At 36.0% G+C, this 21,708-nt stretch overlaps 1 protein-coding gene across 5 annotated transcripts in view; it reads right to left on the reverse strand.

The window, feature by feature from the left end:
* Window positions 1-21,708, reverse strand: part of CLTC (clathrin heavy chain) — a 66,280-nt gene that overhangs the window by 18,351 nt on the left and 26,221 nt on the right. For all 5 annotated transcript variants that reach the window (XM_067020450.1, XM_059047672.2, XM_059047670.2 and 2 more), the window contains 19 exons: window positions 20,576-20,773; window positions 19,632-19,832; window positions 17,063-17,215; window positions 16,448-16,570; window positions 15,470-15,607; window positions 15,065-15,229; window positions 14,738-14,918; window positions 13,141-13,304; window positions 8,824-8,949; window positions 8,042-8,184; window positions 6,322-6,556; window positions 3,719-3,841; window positions 2,294-2,439; window positions 1,874-2,057; window positions 1,484-1,676; window positions 877-1,034; window positions 519-683; window positions 284-391; window positions 34-201 (listed from right to left, as the gene is read on the reverse strand). In XM_067020450.1, the coding sequence (XP_066876551.1) occupies window positions 34-201; window positions 284-391; window positions 519-683; window positions 877-1,034; window positions 1,484-1,676; window positions 1,874-2,057; window positions 2,294-2,439; window positions 3,719-3,841; window positions 6,322-6,556; window positions 8,042-8,184; window positions 8,824-8,949; window positions 13,141-13,304; window positions 14,738-14,918; window positions 15,065-15,229; window positions 15,470-15,607; window positions 16,448-16,570; window positions 17,063-17,215; window positions 19,632-19,832; window positions 20,576-20,773 (3,072 nt within the window). The remainder of the gene's footprint in view (window positions 1-33; window positions 202-283; window positions 392-518; window positions 684-876; window positions 1,035-1,483; window positions 1,677-1,873; window positions 2,058-2,293; window positions 2,440-3,718; window positions 3,842-6,321; window positions 6,557-8,041; window positions 8,185-8,823; window positions 8,950-13,140; window positions 13,305-14,737; window positions 14,919-15,064; window positions 15,230-15,469; window positions 15,608-16,447; window positions 16,571-17,062; window positions 17,216-19,631; window positions 19,833-20,575; window positions 20,774-21,708) is intronic.

The following is a 21,708-nucleotide window of genomic DNA, read 5'->3' on the forward strand; positions in this document are numbered from 1 at the left end:
TATAGAGTTGCCTTACAATTAAAGGTTGGTTACCTTAGGAATATTCACTCTGGACCAGAACAGCTCCAGGTGCTCCCTCATTTTCTGTGGCTTAAACTTAGAATACAGAATAGCTAATTCGGTGAACATCCCCATATGAGCTCGCTCAAGTCCCAGTGCTGCTTCCAACATGGTTATCAGCTCTTCAAAATATCCACGATCCTAAATAAGAGAAAAATGCAATTAAAGACAAAAATATCTGTGGCAAAAGATCTCAGTTAATACAAAAGACTCAGTTCATTACCTGATAGTAGTTGATAAGTTCCTCCAATTCATCTGCATGTACTACAATATGAAGCCCACACATTTGAGCGAGACGGAACTCTTTCCCATCTACACAGGCAAAGCAGACCTACAATTTAAAAAATTGCAGTTATGTGAACTCAAGTGTAAACATGGCTGGTTAATTCAATTAATCAGTTTAAAGAACATTCCTAAATAGTATCTTAATTCTTCACTCAAACTGTTGTTTAGATTACCTCTTTCCACGTTCGAGTACTATTAGCTTTCCTAGCTCCATCAACAGCTGCCTGATATTCACCCAGGTGAACCAGAGTAGATGCCAAGCGTCCAAAATTGGAAACATTATTGTACAACAACTTAGCAGCATCATACATTTTTTCATCATAACAGCGGTCACCAACCTGAAAAAGAAACAAAAACCATTTTCAGTAAGCCTAAACTCAATCTTCTTTCCAAAGTTACAACTCAATTTAATACTAAAAAACAGTATTTTTCCTTAGAAACTTTCAGCTGCCACTTGTTGATTTTACTAAGCTAATGAAGTTGCTCGACTATTTTTACACTCCTAAAAAAAAATCGGAACAGGAAACCCACTTGCTGGATATGAGCGTTATTTGGCCCATTGATGAACTCTTCTAACTCTGCGAGGCGGTTTGTTTTAGCCAGTGCAAATATCAATTCTGTCTCCACATAGGATTCACGAGCCTTCTTACGGGCCATCTGCAAGTACTTCACCAGTTCTTCCCAGTTTCCTAGGTATAGAAAAACAAATAAGTAAATCCAAACACTAACATACCAACATTTATCTTTTCACTGAAGCAAATGAGAATTGCTATTAATTTCCCTTTCAAAGAGACAGTATAGAGAATAACAAATATAAACAGTGAAAGGCATCAAAACAGTGAAACTTCTATTATGCCTCTGTATTATTACTGACCAAATGAATAGCTGAATCCCCTTTTTCCTTAAAGTTATCGGATTAGAGATCGATGAGAATTTTGAGACTGCAAAACAGAAAATTAAACTTCCCCATGGAGCTTTTAAATTCACAAAACACAGACTCTCTTTAACTGAACTAAGATGGAGGGCAAACAGCCATGCAGTCTCTAACTCCTACTTAATACAGAACAGACATATAACTTAATGCTTAGCTTAGGTACATTTTCTGAGGTGGCAAACACATAAAAGTGAGAAGCCATACCACTAGTATTGGCAGCCTGAACAACTTCCATGTAGGATGAAGGATCATCTGCTTTGATGTAAGAATCAATGGCTTCTTTCACCATTCCTTTCTGCAGCTGAGCTTTTGCGAGCTGACTCCAGACTGCAGGTTCATTGCAGCGTTCAGCGAACTCATATGCCCGATCTAAGTTTCCAATATGTTCGATCAAGACCTAGGCAACCAATTTTTAATCAGAGTTACAGTACAATGAATCTTACCACACAGCAATTACATTTAAACGGTTAGGATTTTATTGCTCTTCTATTGCCACAGCAATAAATTATGCCCATTCTCACAGGACAATAGATACATTGAATTAAGAGAAGGTATTACATTTAGTAAATCAACTCGGGTAATCTGTAGATTTACCTGCACTGCTGAAGTATTGACGTCAAATTTCCGAAAAATGGCAAATGCTTCTTCAAACAGCTCATTGCTGATGGCGATATTGGCAATATCTGGGGCATCATAATTATCCAGGCGGTTAATATATTCCATAACACGGGTACGGTCAGCCTTGATTGCAGTGAGGATGAGGAGGTTTTGCAGATTCCTTTTAAGAAAGAAAGATTTGAATGCAATGTTTGAAAAGCTCATTAGTCATAAAGAATAAACACTGCAGCTAAAGAGTATTTTGCCTCAGGAGGTAGGGTGACAAGAGGGTATTAGAAAAGTGAGAATTTAGACAACATTCTCTAATCTTTGTCTCTGTTCCTTCTCCAGACTGACAGGCTATAATTAAAGACTAACTATAAAGAGCCAATAGACAGACCCCTCTTCACAGGATACCTGTGTTCACTGAATACAGAGTTATCAAGGACAATTTTCTCCAGCAGTTCAATGAGTTCATTAGGAAGGTCTGCAGTCATAAAAGCCTTGACAGTTACTGACACTTCTTCAGGGTCCTGAGTCTCAGACAAGGCTGTCTGTACAACCTGCAGAGGATATACAGGGAATAAGTACTGAGAGTCAAGGTGGTTTTGATGATATTATCTGATAAGAATAAGCTGGCCTCAGTAGAAAATGAAATAGGCAGAGAAGAAGGAACAAGATAAAATACCTTTACATTTACCACCCAAAGGTCTTTTTACATAAATCCACATATACCTGTAAACATGTATACTTTCGTTCTCTTGAAAAAAAAATCACCCTAATTACATAATTTCTATCTTTTCCCTGATTAAAATATTATCCATAATAACCACTCCTCATTATCACTTTAATGGTTACATACAATTCAACCATACAGATGTGGCATATTATATACTCAGTAACTCCTCTATTTCTGGCTATTTGTATAGTTCCCAGATGCACCAATGAACATTTTTTCCAGGAAGCTTTGTATTAACTTGGGAATTTTCCTTAGAAATGCTTCCTAAGAATGAAAAATTAATATTCTTCAATTTATTCTCTTCTATATTTATACTTCTACCAACAATTTAAGAACCATTATTAACAACCTTCAATTTTTAAGGTTTTAAAAAATGTTTTCGGGCTTCCCTGGTGGCGCAGTGGTTGAGAATCCGCCTGCCGATGCAGGAGACACGGGTTCGTGCCCTGGTCCGGGAAGATCCCACATGCCGCGGCGCAACTGAGCCCGTGAGCCATGGCCGCTGGGCCTGTGCGTCCGGAGCCTGTGCTCCGCAACGGGAGAGGCCACAACAGTGAGAGGCCCGCATACCGCAAAAAAAAAAATAAAATAAAATAAAAATAAAAAATAAAAAATGTTTTCAATTTTTATATAGATATAAACCCGCATCTCCTTTGCAGGTCTATGCTTACTCTATTGAGATTTATTTAACATTTACCCACTAGGTCATTTGTATTTTCTCACCAATTCTTATCCTTTGCTGATTTACCACTGTCTTGAATGTTTCTAATCAACTGAGTCACTTCTCAGGTATTAATAAATAGCAATTCTTATTCATTTTATTAAATGTTTAATTTATTGTTATCCTTTTAACTATGATGAATTGAGGAAGTCTCATATAATTAAATTCTCTCTTTCAGGATGTATTTTCTTAGGGAAGATATATTTCACTTTTGTTAACATTTATGATATATATATATTTTAGTACAATTTTTATTTTCTTCTTTTCACTGCCATCTCTCATAGTTAAATATGATCCATTTGAGTATATTTGGTATATGATGAGGCAAAAGGTTTTACTCATAGTTAAAAAGATGAGCCTTAAACACATTTGCCAATTTTACCTGATCAATGAGGGGTCTCCTGTAAGGATTGCTTTCCAGCAGCACACTACCCCACAGTTCTGGATCCTTTCGCCGTACCAGATAGCGGGAAAGACTTTTGAAGAGGGAATTCTCATTACAAACCTAAGTGAGATATTAAAGATTAATTTCATGGTAAAAGATAAAACCTTTTTATAGATTGACTATACTTTTAAAAGGTTATTTCCTATCATTATACCTTGATTATTTTTTATAGCAAAAAAAAAATCCATTACTTTTACATGTATCTTTAATAGGTCACAACCATATTTTTCTTATTAAAATTCAATCAACAGAAAAAACATACTTATTAATTTTTGGAGGCTTTTAAAAGGCACCCTGATGTGGGATCTATATTTGGACTTCATATTCTACTCCTCTGGACTATCTATTCATGCACCAGGATGCCAAGTTTTAATTATAGAGGCTCTGTAATGTGCTTTAATAATTGGTAGGGCTAGTGCACCTTCATAGCTTTCTTTTCAGTGTTTTACTAGCTATTCTTGTGTGTTTATTTTCCCATGTGTATATGCATACATATATTTATATATGAATATGTATGTACATAGATGCATTATTTCCTAGCTCTGACCAATGAAAGACCCTGGAAGGAAATATACCTAGAGCCTAGATCTGGTTTTCTAATGGTACTCCCCCCTAAAAGGGATCAAAGTTCCCCAGAAAAATGAACGATCCAGGGCCGGGGAGGGTATAAAATGAGCATGGTATAACTTGTTGGGCCAGGTAATAAAGAAGTGCTCCAAGAGCAATGAGACCATGACACAAAGCCCTGAGAGGCAGGTTGATGGGGTTTTTATCAGTCAAAACTGGAGTAATTTGAAAATCAAAACAATGGATTATAACCCATAGAACTCAAGAGTGCATGAATAAATGCGTGCTGACTGATAAATGTGGAGAAAGGGATAAAGTTGGAAAATTGTTATTTTGCAACCAACACATTAAGAATGGTTGAATAAGAATCAATAGATTCAAAACTGGGGGGCAGGGGAGCCATACTTACACACACACACACACACACACACACACACACACACACACACACACACAGTAGGATACTCGCATTGTCTTAAATGTCTCTTCACAAACTACTTAATATCTGCAAGGGGAAATATATTTATACAATAGGAGAAACTGACCACTTGATAAAAAGTGACCCCCAAAATGAAGGACAACAGGACATTAGGTGCTTCTGCATGTTATAGCATGAGAAAAACAAAACATCACTTAAGTAATAAATTTTGGATGGAAACGTACAATCTAAATCTAATCAGGAGGAACTATAAGAGAAACTCAAAGTGAAGAACATTCTATTTTTTAAAATAAGACTTTTCATTTACAAGAAATATACAAAATAGGTGAATCCACAGAGACGGAAGGCAGTTGGGAGGTTGTCAGGGGCTGGGAGGAGGCAGGGAATGTGGAGCAACTGCTTAATGTGTACTGGATTTCCTCATGAGGTGATGAAAACCTGGAACTAGAGAGAGGTGTAGTGATTACACAACACTGCAAATGTACTAACTGCCACTGAATTGTTCACTTTCAAATGGTTAATGTAATGTGAATTTTACCTCAATAAAAAGTTACAAATGGAGAAAAAGACTTTTTACAATTATGTCTGTCAATAAAAGACAAAGGAAGTGTGAAGAATTGTTTCGGATTAAAAGAGACAAGATGGATATGACAACTACATGCAATATGTAATCCTAGACTGGAGGGAAAAAATTTCTTTTAAAGGACATTATGGGTCAATTGACAAAACTGGAATAAAACAGACTGTAAAAAGTATTCTACTGGTGTCAGACTGACTGAGGTTGCCATCTACAATGTGGTTATGAAAGAGAATATCCTTATTCTTAACAAATACACAGTGAAGAGGTATAAGGCCATGAGGTATGCAATTTATTCTCATATGGTTAAAAATTTAGATGTGTCTATACATACATACACACATATATAAACATATACATATATGTGTGCGTACATACGAGTGTATGAGAACATAAGTGATAAAACTAGTGGGGTTAAATGTTAATGGGTGAATATAAGCTTAATCAGCTACTTTGGCCAGTTTAAGTTCATAATTATCAGCAAAGTTTTTTTAAAAAGCATGTATCTTCCAAAGATGCTCCATATTACCTAAAACCACTCTGAAACTCAAAATTCACTAATCCAACATTATATAATAGGTTTTTAAAAAATGCAGTCTTGGGACTTCCCTGGTGGCACAGTGGTTAAGAGTCCACCTGCCAATGCAGGAAACACGGGTTCAATCCGGGAAGATCCCACATGCTGCGGAGCAACTAAGCCTGTGCGCCACAACTACTGAGCCTGTGAGCCACAACTACTGAAGCCTGTGTGCCTAGAGCCCGTGCTCCGCAACAAGAGAAGCCACCATGATGAGAAGCCTGTGCACCGCAATGAAGAGCAGCACCGCTCGCCGCAACTAGAGAAAGCCTGCGCACAGCAGCGAAGACCCAACGCAGCCAAAAATAAATAAATAAATTTATTTTGGAAAAAAAAAAAAATGCAGTCTTCTCTGTACACATTCAGCTAGCAGTACTCACATTAATAAGTTCCAGATCACACTGGCCACGTTCATAAGCAACACAGGCTAGATGTGGATCTCTCTTCTCACAATACTTTCCAACAACACGACTGTCATAATAAGGATTTTCCCGAAGAAATCGCTCTGGGTTGTTATTACTGTCTATGTAGATTTTGGCTAAAGCATTGTGAGTAGCAGGCTCTTCACAGCCCTCATGAATTCTAGCCTCCAGCCAAGGCAGAAGCAGTTTCAATCTGGTAAAAAAAAAAAAAAAAAAAAAAAAAGGAAAAGAAACACACAAAAAAAACCCCACATATACACGTATTATATTATAAATAGCACATTCTTGACACACTATCTAAGTACCTTACAGTCTATAATGTACTTTTCCATACACTATTTTGAATTCTCAACACGCCTACTACAAATTGCGAAACTAAGACTTGGAGATGGTTAAATGATTTGCCCAAGATTACACAGAAGGTATATATAAGACTGTCTTTCATACTCTCCCAGATCTATCTGCTACATTATCTACACAGGATATAGAAAAAAAAAAAAAGATTATAGGTTCACAGATTGTTCTTAAAATTGGACAAAACGGCTGGACTTTGGATAAGTTTTGTTTAAGAGTAGGATAGAGAAGTGGTATGAAAAAATAGGCCCGATTAATCTGAGGTTCCTTATAATTTTAATGCAGGTAACATACAACATTACCTAAAGCCAAAAGAAACAGTACCCTAAATATATACCGGGAACAAAATCTGGTAGCTTTAGAAACTCTAGCTTTAATACCTCTAGCAGTCATACAATCACTCCACCAAGAGCCATGGTTTTGCTAAGTTATAGCTTATATTTCAATGGTCCAGATGACCAACACTCTTTTACCAGGATTTAAATAACAAAATTGTTACAACCTATAATCACGTTAGTCTCAAACTTTAAAAAAATCAGTATTCTACATCTCCATTGTCCTTAACTAGAATTTCTCAAACATTTTCTGAATGTTTGAAACATTCTGATATAAATTCTATGAATACCATTAGCAGAACACCTGTACCACCTCAGGTTAAATTAAACCCCATTCTTGATAATCTTTTCATAGCTAGAGTAACCTCCTACTATTATACCAACCTCCTACTATTATACCAACCCACTAACCTCATTTACTATGTCAGCATTTTTTGAACACAAAATGTCCCGGCTAAAAAAAGACTTCACAGTAAACGTGTCAGAAGCACTCACACTATGTTCTCCTCTACTTGAAATTCATAATTCATATTATCATATCAAGGTTCAACTTAAAAATGAGTTTAACCCAGAGTTACAAAGGGAACTCTTTTCTTTTGTCATGCTTGAGAATTTATCAGAGAATTAGTTATTAAATATGGTGGTATCATACCTAACCAAAAGGAGGCTTTTTACATAGTTTACATTAAAAACATATAGCTATGTGGTTTGACTCTGTGTATAAACATGCAAAGAAGGTGATCAACTAGATTAACAGATATTCTATATGACAGCTGTAATGGTTCAGAAAACAGATTTTTTTTTTCCCCAGAAATAGAGCAAGCTACAGCTAGCTTATCACGTCTAAATTAGGTATCTCCAGGGAATTAAGGTCCATGAGTTACACTGAGTAGCTTTTGGGCAACTGACAGGTTATACTTCTATTCATTACCAAGCTAAAAGAGACTAATACTTTATCTTTAGTTATGAAGATTAAAACAGTACTACACCTGTTTCTTTTTTCAACCTCAGCGACAAGCTCATCAGTAGAGAATTGACCTCTTACAACAAGAATCAAGTTTTTAATGACATCTTCAGAGCAATCAACATCAAGTAATCCTCCAATAACCACAGGAAGTCGACTTGGATTCACCTATGGTTTAAAAAAAAAAGAAGAAGAATGTCATTACGTTACTAATAAGCAAAACCAAAAGGAGTTTCAAAAAATAAAACTCATTTCCCTCTTCAAGCTCAGTTTTAAAATTCAGTAATAAGCTGAGTCTAAATTCACACTAGACAAAGAAATTTAGCAGGAAGTCTGCCTTGGTTAATTAATTACTTCAGCATTGCTCCAAAGGACAAAGAAGTCCAAAGAAGCTAAAGTCACAGAATGACTATGAAAACATTATCTGGTAAAAAGGCCTCTATCATAGCAAAACTGCCTTTATATTTCTGGAGTTAGAAGGTAAAGTTTCTCATATCTTTATTTAAGATGGTTTTAATACTATGCTTTGCAGCCTATGGCCTCCATACGGATACCTCAGGGGCTATCAAATAAGTAGGGTGTAGGCCACTCAATTTTTTCAACTACAGCAGTTCTGTTTTGTTTTACCTACTTGGAATGCACTTAAAATTTTAATCAAAGAAAGGATTCTGCTGGAAAAAAAAAAAGTTGAAAGCCATTGTAGCAGACCACTCTTACTGGACACAGAGTTTCAAAAGGATGAAGATTTCCAGTGTGAGAAGAAAAATCTACAAGACTATATTTTAAAGTTATCTAAGTATTACTTACCTTCTGTACATATATCTCTATATACTTTTGAAGATTATTTCTATATAAATAGAGCACCAAATCATGGACAAAGTCAAATCGATCACACACAATGATAAGTGGTAACTGATCTGTTAGCTTTGCTTCCTGGGGGGGGAAAAAAAAAAAAGAAAAAGAAACCTTAATTTTCTTCTTCTGTGAGATTATCAATGTAAAATATGAGAATCTGTTCTACACTTGTGGGAGAGGCTCACATAAACTTGGCTATTCTTAGAAGTGCCCAACCCAGTTTCCATAAATTTTTATGAATACCTAGAGTCACAGCAAAATACCAGGTCCTTCCCACATATAATCCTTTACAAAAAAAATAACAAGACTTGTGAGCCATCAGTGGCACTCAGGATATAAAATCATCACACTGGGACTTTCATTAATAGTAACAACTGAATTTGTAGTTGATTTAAGAGGTATAGTCACACTGTCAAAATTGGGCATATTGGCTCACATTTGTTTCAAACTGATGCCTTGTTTTTTACCCCTCCCCATTCCAGTCTATATGGCCGTCTTCTAACACTGTTATAATAAAGCCTACAAGGAGAAGCATTAGCGATGGCCATGAATTTAAATATACCACATGCTGCTATTAAAAAAAAAAAGGTTTAAAAGATATAAAGCATTTAAAGCACCTTTAAATTGCCAACTGCTTTTACCATTACAAATACCAAGCTATAATCCTACTTACAGATTGACATAGATGTTATAGACAGGTAGGTAACACCTGTACTGGGCATTTACCTGATACATGTCCTGTTACATTCCACAGACATTAGGTACAGCACAAAAAACAACAGTTTCCATCAGGAATTCATTTATACACAGTGAAACATTCCTCAGTAAATGATTCCTCTATGGATTGTCTACTGAAGAAGAAGAACTAAGCAGGACAGGACTTTCCTCAATGACAGCCACAAAAAACGTTATTTGCAAGGTTAGAATAAATTCGAAGTCTAGCACTTATAAGTCACCCAATTATAAACAATTATAATTAGTCTATGAAGTGTTCAGAGAACACTAAACTAAATCTGGAGTCGTAAGAAATCCTGAATTTTAAAAAAAATAAAATGGCTGAAAATCTGAAGTGGAAGTCCAGCTGCAGATTTTTCCCATCAAGGAAAGTCTAAAGCAAGTATTATTTAGCACCATAGAAACTCTGTACTAACAGCTGCTATAATCATTTCTAAAGAGAATGTTTGATCTACCTATGCAAAAGATTTTAGCAGGCCAAGTTTTTCCTACTAAACGAACATCAACACATTAATCTTCTTTACCTTGTTTAATATACATATAAAATATTACCTTCTGAAGTTTACCACTTAGGGAGAAAACATACTTGGCAAGTAATCTAAGATTATTTAGGTATTCTAGTCTCACGCATGGGTGGTTTAAGATTTCTGCTGCAAAAGACAACTATGTGTATTCACAAAGAAAATTTAAATTTGAAAAAAGCAGACAAAAACTGGGATACTTTCTTGATTACCTAAATTTGCATGATTTCATATATGCAAGTAATAATGCTATTAATATTTTAAATTTTTATTTAAAGGTTACCCTTTAGGTATTATGATTAGCGATTTTAGGATCAAAATTGCAATTATATAAACATATTCAGGTTTTCTTAAACATAAAGTTTGGAGATATAGCAGGGAACAAAGTAAGCATTCCCCAAAAAGACTTACATTCTAGTGGGAAGAGACAATGCTAAGTGTTATAAAGAAAAAAGAGAACAAGATAAGGGGGAAGTGAGGATGGAATAGGAATAGATTTTATTTTAGACAGGGTAATCTGAGACATCCTTACTCGTGATATTTGACTGGACATCTGAAAGAAGGTAAGGGAGCAGGTCGTGAAGGTCTGAGAGGAAAGTGGGAAAGGGCACAAGCAAAGGCCCTGGGGCAGGAGAGGGTTTGGGGAGTTCCAGGAATAGCAAGCAGGCCAGTGAGGTTGAAACAAAACCTGGAAAATAAGATCAAAGGTAGCAAGAGGCATGGGTCTAAAGAATAGTTTTAAATTTTCTATGCAAGGCTACAGTTCCACAAGGTTAGGGCATGAGCCAAATAATGCTACTGACACCATTTCATCCTGCTTACAGGCTACTTTAAAGGAGAATTCATATTCTATCAATCTCTGTATTCCTGGTGGCTAGCGTGTAATTGGCACTTGTCTAATGTTCAAGATTAGATTCAGAGAAGTATTTTTTCTTATTATCACAGTTTGCATACAACACCAGTTATAATACAGCTAGTAACTCCGAAATGAAGTTTAATAACAGTGATGATGAAATGTAGCATGCCACTACAAACTACAGATCAATAGGAAAGTGAGTAAATGGTTTAGTATGTTCATTCTCATTGCTGGGGTGAAAGGCTGAATATCCAATAGTAGCACATTAGCACTAATTAGCACATTTCCTCTAACTCAGGCTGGTATTAAAATTCCTTCAAGGAGTCAGGAATAACTTAAAACCAAAAAGAAACAAAACTTGCCTGCTAGAAAGGCTGACAATATCTTATTTCCAAGGCCCACCAACACAGCTTATTAACCACGGTTATCACTTGAACACCTACGGCATACAAGGTATTTGATAAACACAGCTTGTGGTTGAAAAAACCAAGGCTGAGGCACCTTAGTTTACTGGCCTGAGGTTAACAGCTTTATAGAAAGAAAAGGAATGTGAACCAGGTCTGACTTTTCAAAAGCCCATAATTCACATCCACTCTCATCTATTAGACTTGCATCCAATTCACAAGTGTGAAGGGGGATTTCTCATCTAATTAGATCTCATGGGCTAAGCAATGTAAGACTGCCACATCCTAGTTTCCAGAGGGTTTTTTATGAAGCTCAAGTTCATCATAATTAGGTGAAAACAGTTAATTTACTCCTGCTTTACATATATATAACTCAAATATTACAACCCAATGCTCAAGAAATTACAATTGAAGCATAAAAGCTGAGAGCTTAATGAAAACAAAAAGAAATCAGTGTGGATCTGGTAGTATTTTTTAAAAAAGGAAACAGTACTGTTACTCAAAGGAGGAACTGTACTGGTGTTATGGGTACACTAGTCAAGCACAGAGTATCAAATCTTTCTCATTTGGAAGTTTTTTTCTGACAACAGGAAGTCATGAGTTCAAACATATACTAGCCAGGCTCCTCAGAATATTCACGATGGCAAAGACATTATAAAGCTGTACTTTTGGGGAATGCTTACCTTTCAATCTAAAACATAGGGCAACTTCAGCACTTTAACTACATCATTACACTAAAACACCTAAGGGTTTAGCTATTTAATCTAGGTATTAAGTTCTTCAGAAGAATCAGCTAAAACAACTATAGATTATCTTAAAATGTTCAGTGTAGGAGTAAGAAAAGCCTGTTCTTTCCTACTAAATTGCACAATGAACAGTTTGGTTTTAGTTTCAATCTAAAATTCTTCCAGAAGAAAAAAATACTTAACTTTATATAAAATCTCTGGAATCATTTAATATATTTTTAATATAAATGTACAGTATATAAATATGTATTTTGGAGGGATGTGAATGTTCTGTAGTTTTCCTGATTTTTATAAACGACTGCCAATTTTAAAGTCTTACCTTCCTCACAAAGTAATTAGTAGGTATGAGAATAAAACTAAAGTCAAGTTAACCATTAAACGAAAATTAACTGCCCTCAGGCACGCTGTAATGGTCTAAGAATCTTTAAACCATTACTCTTCATTCCAACACAGGCAGTTCTTATCTCTATAACCAAATTCGTGTCACAAAGCTGAGGGGTTTTTTGTTCGATTGTACCTTCAATTTATGAATTACACATGATTAATATTTAGTTTCTAGAGTTAGGCTAATCGATGACAGAGATTAACCTATGTCCTTTACACAACAGAACCCTTTGCATATAATACAGGCCCCTTAAAATAACACTGAGGGCAAGCTGATCTTAATATTCAAAAAGAGCCTAAATGATATTTTCTAAACACTGAGGATTTACAATCACTTTTCAAAAATTTTCTTGTAAAATTAAAGTGAAAGAAAGGAAATTCCTTAGAGATAGTGTTATTTTTCTCTTCATTTAAACAGATGGTCATTCTTAAGTATTACTTACCAATTTCCTTCCTTATTTCAAAGGAAACCACAGAATACTAAATTTGGAAGAAATAATTCAGCATACAATTTGAGAATGCTAAGAATTTCACTTTTAGGGGAAAAAAATATTTTAAAACTGTGAGCAAACCCCTGCAGAACTGCTGATCTTCAACCCAACCAGAAAATGCATTACTCCTACCTTGAGAAAATTCTTGACTCGCTCAGGATCATAGCAGTTGCTTTCTCTGCAGATTCTTTCTACTTCTTTGATCTGCCCCGTCTTGCAAGCTGCCTGAATATATTTAAAGTGCACATCTGGGTCCTGACTAAAGTTAACAATGGATCCCAGAAAATAAAAAAGACCTTAAAGAAACAAATAATTGAAATTAAGCACAGGTGTACCTTTGAGAACGACAGACCTGAAAAATACTTAAGCAATTAAAAAACATTACGTCAATTATACCTCAATTTAAAAAACAAGCAAAAAAACCCCACACAGTTATACTGAATAGTCCCAAATAAAAACTGGTTGCTCAAAAAGCTCAATAAGAATATTAAATAGTCCACTAATCAGTTCAATAAATGGATTTGTACTTTAATCCCTACAGAACAGAAAATTCAATGTTTTCTAGTAGTTGAGAAATAGGAGACAGCTACTTAATATCAAAGCTAATTATCATACCATATTCCATATGAGAAATCTTAAATGAAGTCCACTATAGCAGGTGTTTTTCTATACGCAGTTAATAGGAAACACACAAAAGTAGCTTAAAAAGAATGTAATGCAGTGCCGTTCAACAGAGTTTTCTGTAAGGATGCAAATATTCTATATCTACACTAATACAGTAGCCACTAACCACACGTGGCTACTGAGCACCTGAAATGTAGCTAGTGGGACTGAAGAACTAAATTTTTAATTGTATTCAATTTTAATTACTTTAAATTTACATAGCTACATGTGGCTAGTGGCTACTTTACTGAATGAACAGTATAAATGTAGTGCACAGTTAACATAGAAACTGAAAAAATTAAGAAAACTAGTAGGAATCGCTTATTCCTTCTGTCTAGAGCAGTACTACCAGAAGAGGGAGGAAAAGGTAAGTAGAGACCAGATATTTAGCTAATGAACCTAAAAGCCACCAACAGTGATTGCATTAATACTCAGCATAACAGTGGTTCTCAAATGGGGGCAAGATGGTTTTCTTCCCAGGACACACTAAGTAAGGTCTGGAGACATTCTAGTGGTCACAACTGGTAAAGCTGATGCTCCTGGCATCCAGTGGACTGAAGCCAGCGATGCTGCTAAATATCCTGCATGCATACAAAAATGTACCCCCCAACCCAACAAGTTATCCAGCCCAATATGTCTGTATCGCTGAGGTTGAGAAAACCTGCTACAGGGACAAGTCACAAAATTTCCTTGGCTAGAAGCACTTGCCATTATAAGAGTAAGACAATATAAACACAATCATTACATACCTGATCATTAGTATTTTCATCTTATACAATTATGACAAAGCTACTACATATATTTGTATCTTAAAATTTTGCCTTTAATTCACCTATAAAATATCCACGCAGACAGTCTTCTTCACTGCATGTCCCTGAAACCTGGTATAGAATATGCCTGACAACAGTTGCTGAATAATAAGACTTAAAATATCCCATCAAAGTAAGCTTGTAGAAAGAATTTCCAACAGCCTATGACAAGTCCATATAGCCTATGACACTGTCCGTGTAACAATACCCCTCTTGGCTACCTTAAATAATTTAAAACAACTCAAACTCCTAATTACCTTCAAAACTCTTGAAAGATTCAAAAAGTTCAATCAGAGACTGAGTGGACAGCTGTTCGTGATACTTAGAAGCCACTTGCACACAGATCTGTAGATTCTGACGAATATTGGCAGACAGCATGGCTCTGAGGCATTCCAGGGAGTCTTCTACTGATAAGGACCCAAAGTAATTCACTAACCACTAGAGGACAAAATAAATAAGTAAATAAATAAATGAAACAATGTTAAACCTAATGGTGGTATGAAATTACTATCATTCAGTAACACAAACACATTATCGGTATACCAATTAATCATAACTAATAGTTAGGTAAGAGCCTAAAATACCTCAGGGTTAAGAAGATGGGTATGAACAACCGCACGCTTTATATCATATAAGTCAGTGAAGTGTTCTAATGCACGCTGCAGGAGGCCAGCCTTCTCACAGAGCTGAGCGATATGAGCCCGGTCATAATGTGTGAACATCTGATTCCCTAGAATAGCATCTGCGACCTATAAAACCATAAAAAGGATGAGTTTATTTTACTACTCCATTTGTATCAGTAACTCCATATGCAGATTACATATTAAGATTCAACAGTGAATTGGTAAAGGAGAGAAAGTACAGAAGAATGTTAGCTAAATTTCTAAAATGAGGAATTGGCATCTCAGTAGCTTCAAATAATCTAAGAAGCTCTGAATAACTACAAAAACAGTGTTGGAAACATGCCTAAAAAGCATGAAAACACGTACTTGAGGTGCATGCATAAGGTTCATCTCAAGCAACCTTGTCTGTAAAGGACCTTCAGATGGGCGATTATTCTTCAGTGCATCAAGCAAGAATGCAGTACACTGCTGAATTAGATTGTATTCCATAAACACATCAACAATCTGCAAAAAAAAGATTTAAAGGAAATTGTTTTAAGATACTTAAAAACTGCTTTATGATACTGTTGACAATATGTAAATGAAAGGAAATGAAACATTATCTCTTTCTTCACATATAAAACACTGCCAGATCAAATCCCAGATTTAAAGAATATTATTTGGACAGCATAACCTCGTAATTTAAGAGTAAGTTTTTGTCTTCTGGAGTTACTTTTAGTTCTAGTAAAAACAACCACAAAATATTTCAAGATACTATAATAATAGCAGAATATAAATTGACAGATTTAAAATTTTGATTATTGATTGACTGATGCATGCATGCATGCATGCATGCCACGCCACACGGCATGCAGGACCTTAGTTCCCCGACCAGGGGTCAAACCCGTACCCCGTGTGGTGGAAGCACGGACTCCTAACCACTGGACCGCCAGGGAATTCCCTGATGAACTATTTAAAATATACAAAAGCATAAAAATGAAAGAGTCTGTGACTCCCACTTCATATATGCATCTCTTCCCTCTCCCTTCACCTAGTGGCAGCAGCTATCCTTCGTGTTTTATTATTCCCATATATTTTTCATATTTTTAACACATATACCACTCTAAATGAGATGGTATTTGTTCTGCATGTTTTAGAACTGTGTATAGACGGTATCTGACTGTTCACTCTTCTGCAGCTTGCTTTTTTTGGTAACGTACTTAAGGTTTATCCATGTAGATCAACACAGCTCTAATTTCTACAAATAAAAAAGTTAACCCATTCTTCTCCAAAGTTGTTTAAACTCAGATCCCCCCCATTGTCTATTTAAATCAACTTCTACAAAATACATTTTAACTCCTTTACCTGTGTGATATCAGCAAGAGGTTCTTCATCCTGAACTAACATTTGAGCAAACTGCTGCCCCTGATCTGGACTGATTCGCATAACATTTCTCAGCAGAAAGATCCAGTCTGGAGTATATCCAACCTACAAAGAGACAAAAACTTAAGCCCTGCTGCAAAGTTCCATTTTTATATCATTTAAAGGCTTTTTCTGCAATAGAATATTGCTACTACAGACAGAGCTAATGGTGAAAATACAAATTCAGTTTTAACTTAGATGCTCAATTTGATCTTGGTTTATATAAGACAAATAGACACCTTGGTGATAACATATTTGAACAAATAGCTATAAATTTTTATAACTGGCTTATTCAGTCTCACTGACCACCAAAAACATCTGTTCTAACAGGTTAAACATGCCCTAGCAGCTTAAATTCTATAAACCATGCAAGAGTAACTGTCTCCATTTTTGAAGTGTAATTCTATATGCGAGCCATAACAGCATTTTTATACTTTTCCAAGTAATTATAAATATTTAAGGAAATTCACTATTAAAGCCACTGAGAGTTACTATAAGCTAATTTCTCTCTTAATGTTTTAATGAATTTATGTAGAGAATCTGTTTCATTGAACTCACTTTTTTAGCATATAAAACAATCTTCTGGACTTGACCTGTTTCTGCAAAGCACTGAATGACTTTATTTGGCACATTAGCCCTTAGGTACACACTAAGTGCCAATGTAGGGTCCACGGATTTCACAAGGTCTCCTAGTTCTTCAGAGCATTCCAGCTGTCCAAAGGAAAAAGAGACTGTTTAGTAATCCATGAGCTGTTGTATACATCAGCAATTGACACTACTTCCACTATAAATAATAACATGACAGGCACTTAGTTACTCAGTTGTCCCAGAATGTGTTATAAATATGCAGGGGGTGTGGTTATAAAGACTCTTGATTTTTTTCTTTTTAAAAATTTATTTATTTATTTATTTATTTATTTTTGGCTGTGTTGCGTCTTCGTTGCCGCGTGCGGGCTTTCTCTAGTTGCGACGAGCGGGGGCTACTCTTTGTTGTGGAACACGGGTTTCTCATTGCGGTGGCTTCTCCTGTTACGGAGCACAGGTTCTAGGCACACGGGCTTCAGTAGTTGTGGCTCGTGGGCTCTAGAGCGCAGGCTCAGTAGTCGTGGCACACAGGCTTAGTTGCTCTGCGGCATATGGGATCTTCCCGGACCAGGGCTCGAACCCGTGTCCCCTGCATTGGCAGGTGGACTCTTAACCACTGCGTCACCAGGGAAGCCCAAGACTCTTGATTTTGTATTCACAGCAATAACTCAGAATTCTCCACACATTCTACTTAATCAAGGATAAAAACCCACCAAGACTTCACATGCACAGACACTACCAATTATCTTCTTAGGAATATAAATACTTAAAAAGCAGAATCTTGCACCTCAACTATTAAGAGTATTCAAATATCAGACCCACATGGTCTTAATTTTTCAAGAATAATGCAGCTCCTAATGTAATGTTATCAAATGAAAATCTGATATTCAAGGAGCCAGATGAGGCTTACCATAAAGACCATTAGTAAAATTAGGGTATAATCTGTATGTCTGAAGGATCTAAGCTTCATTATCTTCTTGATTTGGGGATTTAAGGTTATAAAGCAGGACATTAATTTTAAGAGGTCAAAGAGATAAAAATTTTAGAATTATTAGGTGGTATACATGCAGATACCCTCCTCTGTACTATTCAACCTGCCTTAGTCAGCTGCCCAATCTGGAAAGCAGCTTCTCTAAAAGAGTTCTGCTTTATATACTAGAGTTGATTTTCTATGATTATCACCAACATTCAATGAGAAGTTCTATCAGAGTCTACCCCTCTCAACTGAACATGCTAATGAAAAGTTGACCAGTGTCCTTTTTACCACAAATGAATCCTATGTGACCATTCACCAAAAAAGGTAATGATACCCAAAGAGCTTTCACACTGTTATACTCAGTTACTGTCAACTCAGTTACCTTGGCTGTTCCCATCCTCCCTTTTCTTAAGCAATTAGGACGGACCTCAAATACTCGCTACGTGGCTAGTAACTATTCTTCAGCAGACTCCTGTCCAAGCAGCCCAACTCTGAAGTACTACCCTCCAATATCCTAAAAGATTGCCAGAAGCTGGGTCAAGAAACAAGGACTTACAAGTAGTCATGTAAAAATATAACCAACATAACACTAAAGCCAACAGGTCTAACATTAAAAGTTATTCACTACCCAGAGTGCTATGAACAGTACCACCTCAGTTCTTGACACTGGCATAAGACACGGCAACTCAACATTGCCACTTTGTGGAGAAAGGCTTTCTAAGGAATAATACCACTAAAGGACTGTTTGAACTTGTTAGCTGCCTTACAAATAAGCAACATTTTCCATAATGTGCTCCAGAAAATATAATTCCATTAGATACTCTATGTAAAAAGAAATTAGTAAGTACTCAGTGAATTTAAAAGGCATAGAGAAATCCTACAGTAAAGAAAGCTGGTTAACAACAGTTTTTAAAGATTTATATTTAAATAATTTCAAGAATCTAAGTTAAATATTTTTTCATGTAATGCCAATTAACATTCTGTGAAATCTCTTTGGGAATCTATATCACTGCTAATTAGACAGCCCTGCTGTCTTAACATATTTCCGAGGCAGCATTTTATATAACATGTTTCCCTTGCACACCTAAACATGGTTACTAGCAGCAAATATCACAGTTTTGATACCTGGGAAGTTCTACAAGAAAAGATATGATGTTGTATGGTTGAAACTACTGGTCATATCAAGTGTGGGATGTGGTAGAAAGGAATACATTCTTAGGTCCAAGTGAGTATTACATATGTTGACAAATATGAATGAGCAAAGTGTCTCACACTAAGCTTTTCCTAAAGCAAAAGGACAGCAATTTGCTTCCAGATTAGTAGTTTTAACCACCAAGCAAGTAATCCTGGATTCCATTTTAAAATAGATATCCTACCCTCAACATGCCACAAAATAAATACATTTTCAAAAGGAAATAAGTTTATGCATCTCATGCAATGTCTATTCTTGTTCTATTCCAACAAGCAATAAATAATGGATGGAGATGTTCTGGCAAAGCCTATGTTTTTAACTTGCTAATATGGTATTTAACCAAAGCAAAAACATGTTAACAGAAGTTAATATACCTTATCTTCTTTTAACCATTTCTCCAAAAGCTGTTTCCGCCCTTGCTGAAGTACAGGCCTACACAGTTCTAAGGATTCATATTTGTTTAGCTGGCCCTGGTCCAAAAGGATTCCAAAGTACTGAAGTAGGGGAGAAGTTTGACCTGGCTGAGCTGGGACACTCTGGAACCGACGGATGGTGTCTGGGGTACGAAGGATTCCCTTTAAGAAACAGAAATGTTACAGACTCCTTTTAAAGATGATCCAACATCACACCAATAACTCCATGGGTCTCTTAAGTCAATTTTAAAGGCATGATTCCATCTACTAAAACCAAACCTCAAATCTTCAATATATTGAATAGTAAAGATTCAGTCACACTTCTGGTTCAATGTTATGAGATTATCCTGAATCCGGAACATACCAACCTAGTTATAATGTCAATGTGTAAGACAATAATAGTTACAACTAGCTATTATTCCAGGTTCACATTAGGTTAAGTGGAAATTTCATTACACTGGTCAGGGAGTAAGGTATTAATTCAGTTCAACATAATACAAAGGTGATGAGGATAAATTCAGCTCAAATTCAGACAACTCTTCCTACCATAAATTGAACAGGATCTGTTTAATCTTCAACTCTTAGAAATAAAATCAGTAGCTATCACAGATAAGATCAAACAGTATAACAACTGAGTAACTAAACAGTATTACATCTATGTAAATCAGAGCTTGTTAGATCTATACATCATTCTGACATCCTGAGTTTTAAAAAGCTAACCAAATCTAGAGCACAGAAAAGTAATTAAATCTAGAGGTACTGACAAGTAACTCATTCTACTGGAAAACATAGCCTAAAAAAGATTAGTTTCTCTGTGGAAAGCTGGTTCCAGTTCTAACAGTATTAGAAATAGAGCATCTTAGCATTAACCCAATCATGGCAACTTCACTTTCATAACTATTTACCTTTGGTGCATTAGCAGCCACCTTTGCTGCCTCTGAGTAATTTCCCTGGGCAAAAAGAGCATTAAATTTCCTGGCAAAGAGTTCTTCAGCACCAGCCAAGTTGTTACGTACAGCCATTCTCAGGGCCAAATCGGGATTTTGTAGGACATTGGTGATATAAGGAATTATGTTTTCTTCTTCCACACATACTGAGAGAACCTGCAATTTAAGATCTAATGAATTGCTGCAATGTGTTCATGTGAGCATCAGTGAAACCAAATCCATTTAGAGCTGATGACTACTGAGTCACAAAGGTAATAAAACTGTGACAGCTGCTTTCTTACAGCCATTAAAAAAAAAAGAAGAAAAAAGAGGGCAGAAAAGACTAAAGGGTACTAAGCTATTTGCGGGTTCCTAAAATATGGCCATCTTATAATATAAATAACTCCCCACTTCATACTGTCCAAACTCTGTTTTGCTACCATTCATTCATTCTTAACATGCTATGAGTTCACCTGGAAGAAGTTTAAGGTACGTTCCTTCTAACTCTAGTATTTTTCAGTAATTTTAATTACATTTACATTCCCAGAGTCCAGATTATATACTCAATGAGGGGAGGACCACTGAATCCTCAGGCACCTTATATGCCGCAAGGTATACGGTAGGTGCTCAATAAATGTGGCACCAGTGAAGAGGAACTTCTAATTGCTTCTTTTTGAAGAACAATGACCTACCCTTAGTCCTCCTAGTAAGTCACAGAACACTGCTTAAAAGCTGAATTCCTGTCAATTGCCAAAGAGAAAGGGAGCCCTTCACTATGCATCCATTCCTCTCCCCAACACCAGAGGTGGTATACATCTCAGTAAACTACTTATATTACCCCCAACAGCAATTTTCATACTATTATTTCTCATCTAAGTGTTTCTCAGTCACTATTCCACATAAGGAAAGGGACTTACCTTTGTTTAATTGTATTGTTAGCACCAGGCAGTGTTTAGCACAAAGTAAATGCTTAATATTTGTTAAATAGATGAGACTTCAATAACCAAACAGATAGGTAATATCTATTTGCCAATTCTATTATTCCTTTTGAGGAAAGTGAAAACATTTTAACCTCCAAAATTCTTTCATTTCTACAGATCTGACCCCCATTG

This window comes from Kogia breviceps, chromosome 19, assembly GCF_026419965.1.
Source record: "Kogia breviceps isolate mKogBre1 chromosome 19, mKogBre1 haplotype 1, whole genome shotgun sequence".
NCBI lineage: Eukaryota > Metazoa > Chordata > Mammalia > Artiodactyla > Physeteridae > Kogia > Kogia breviceps.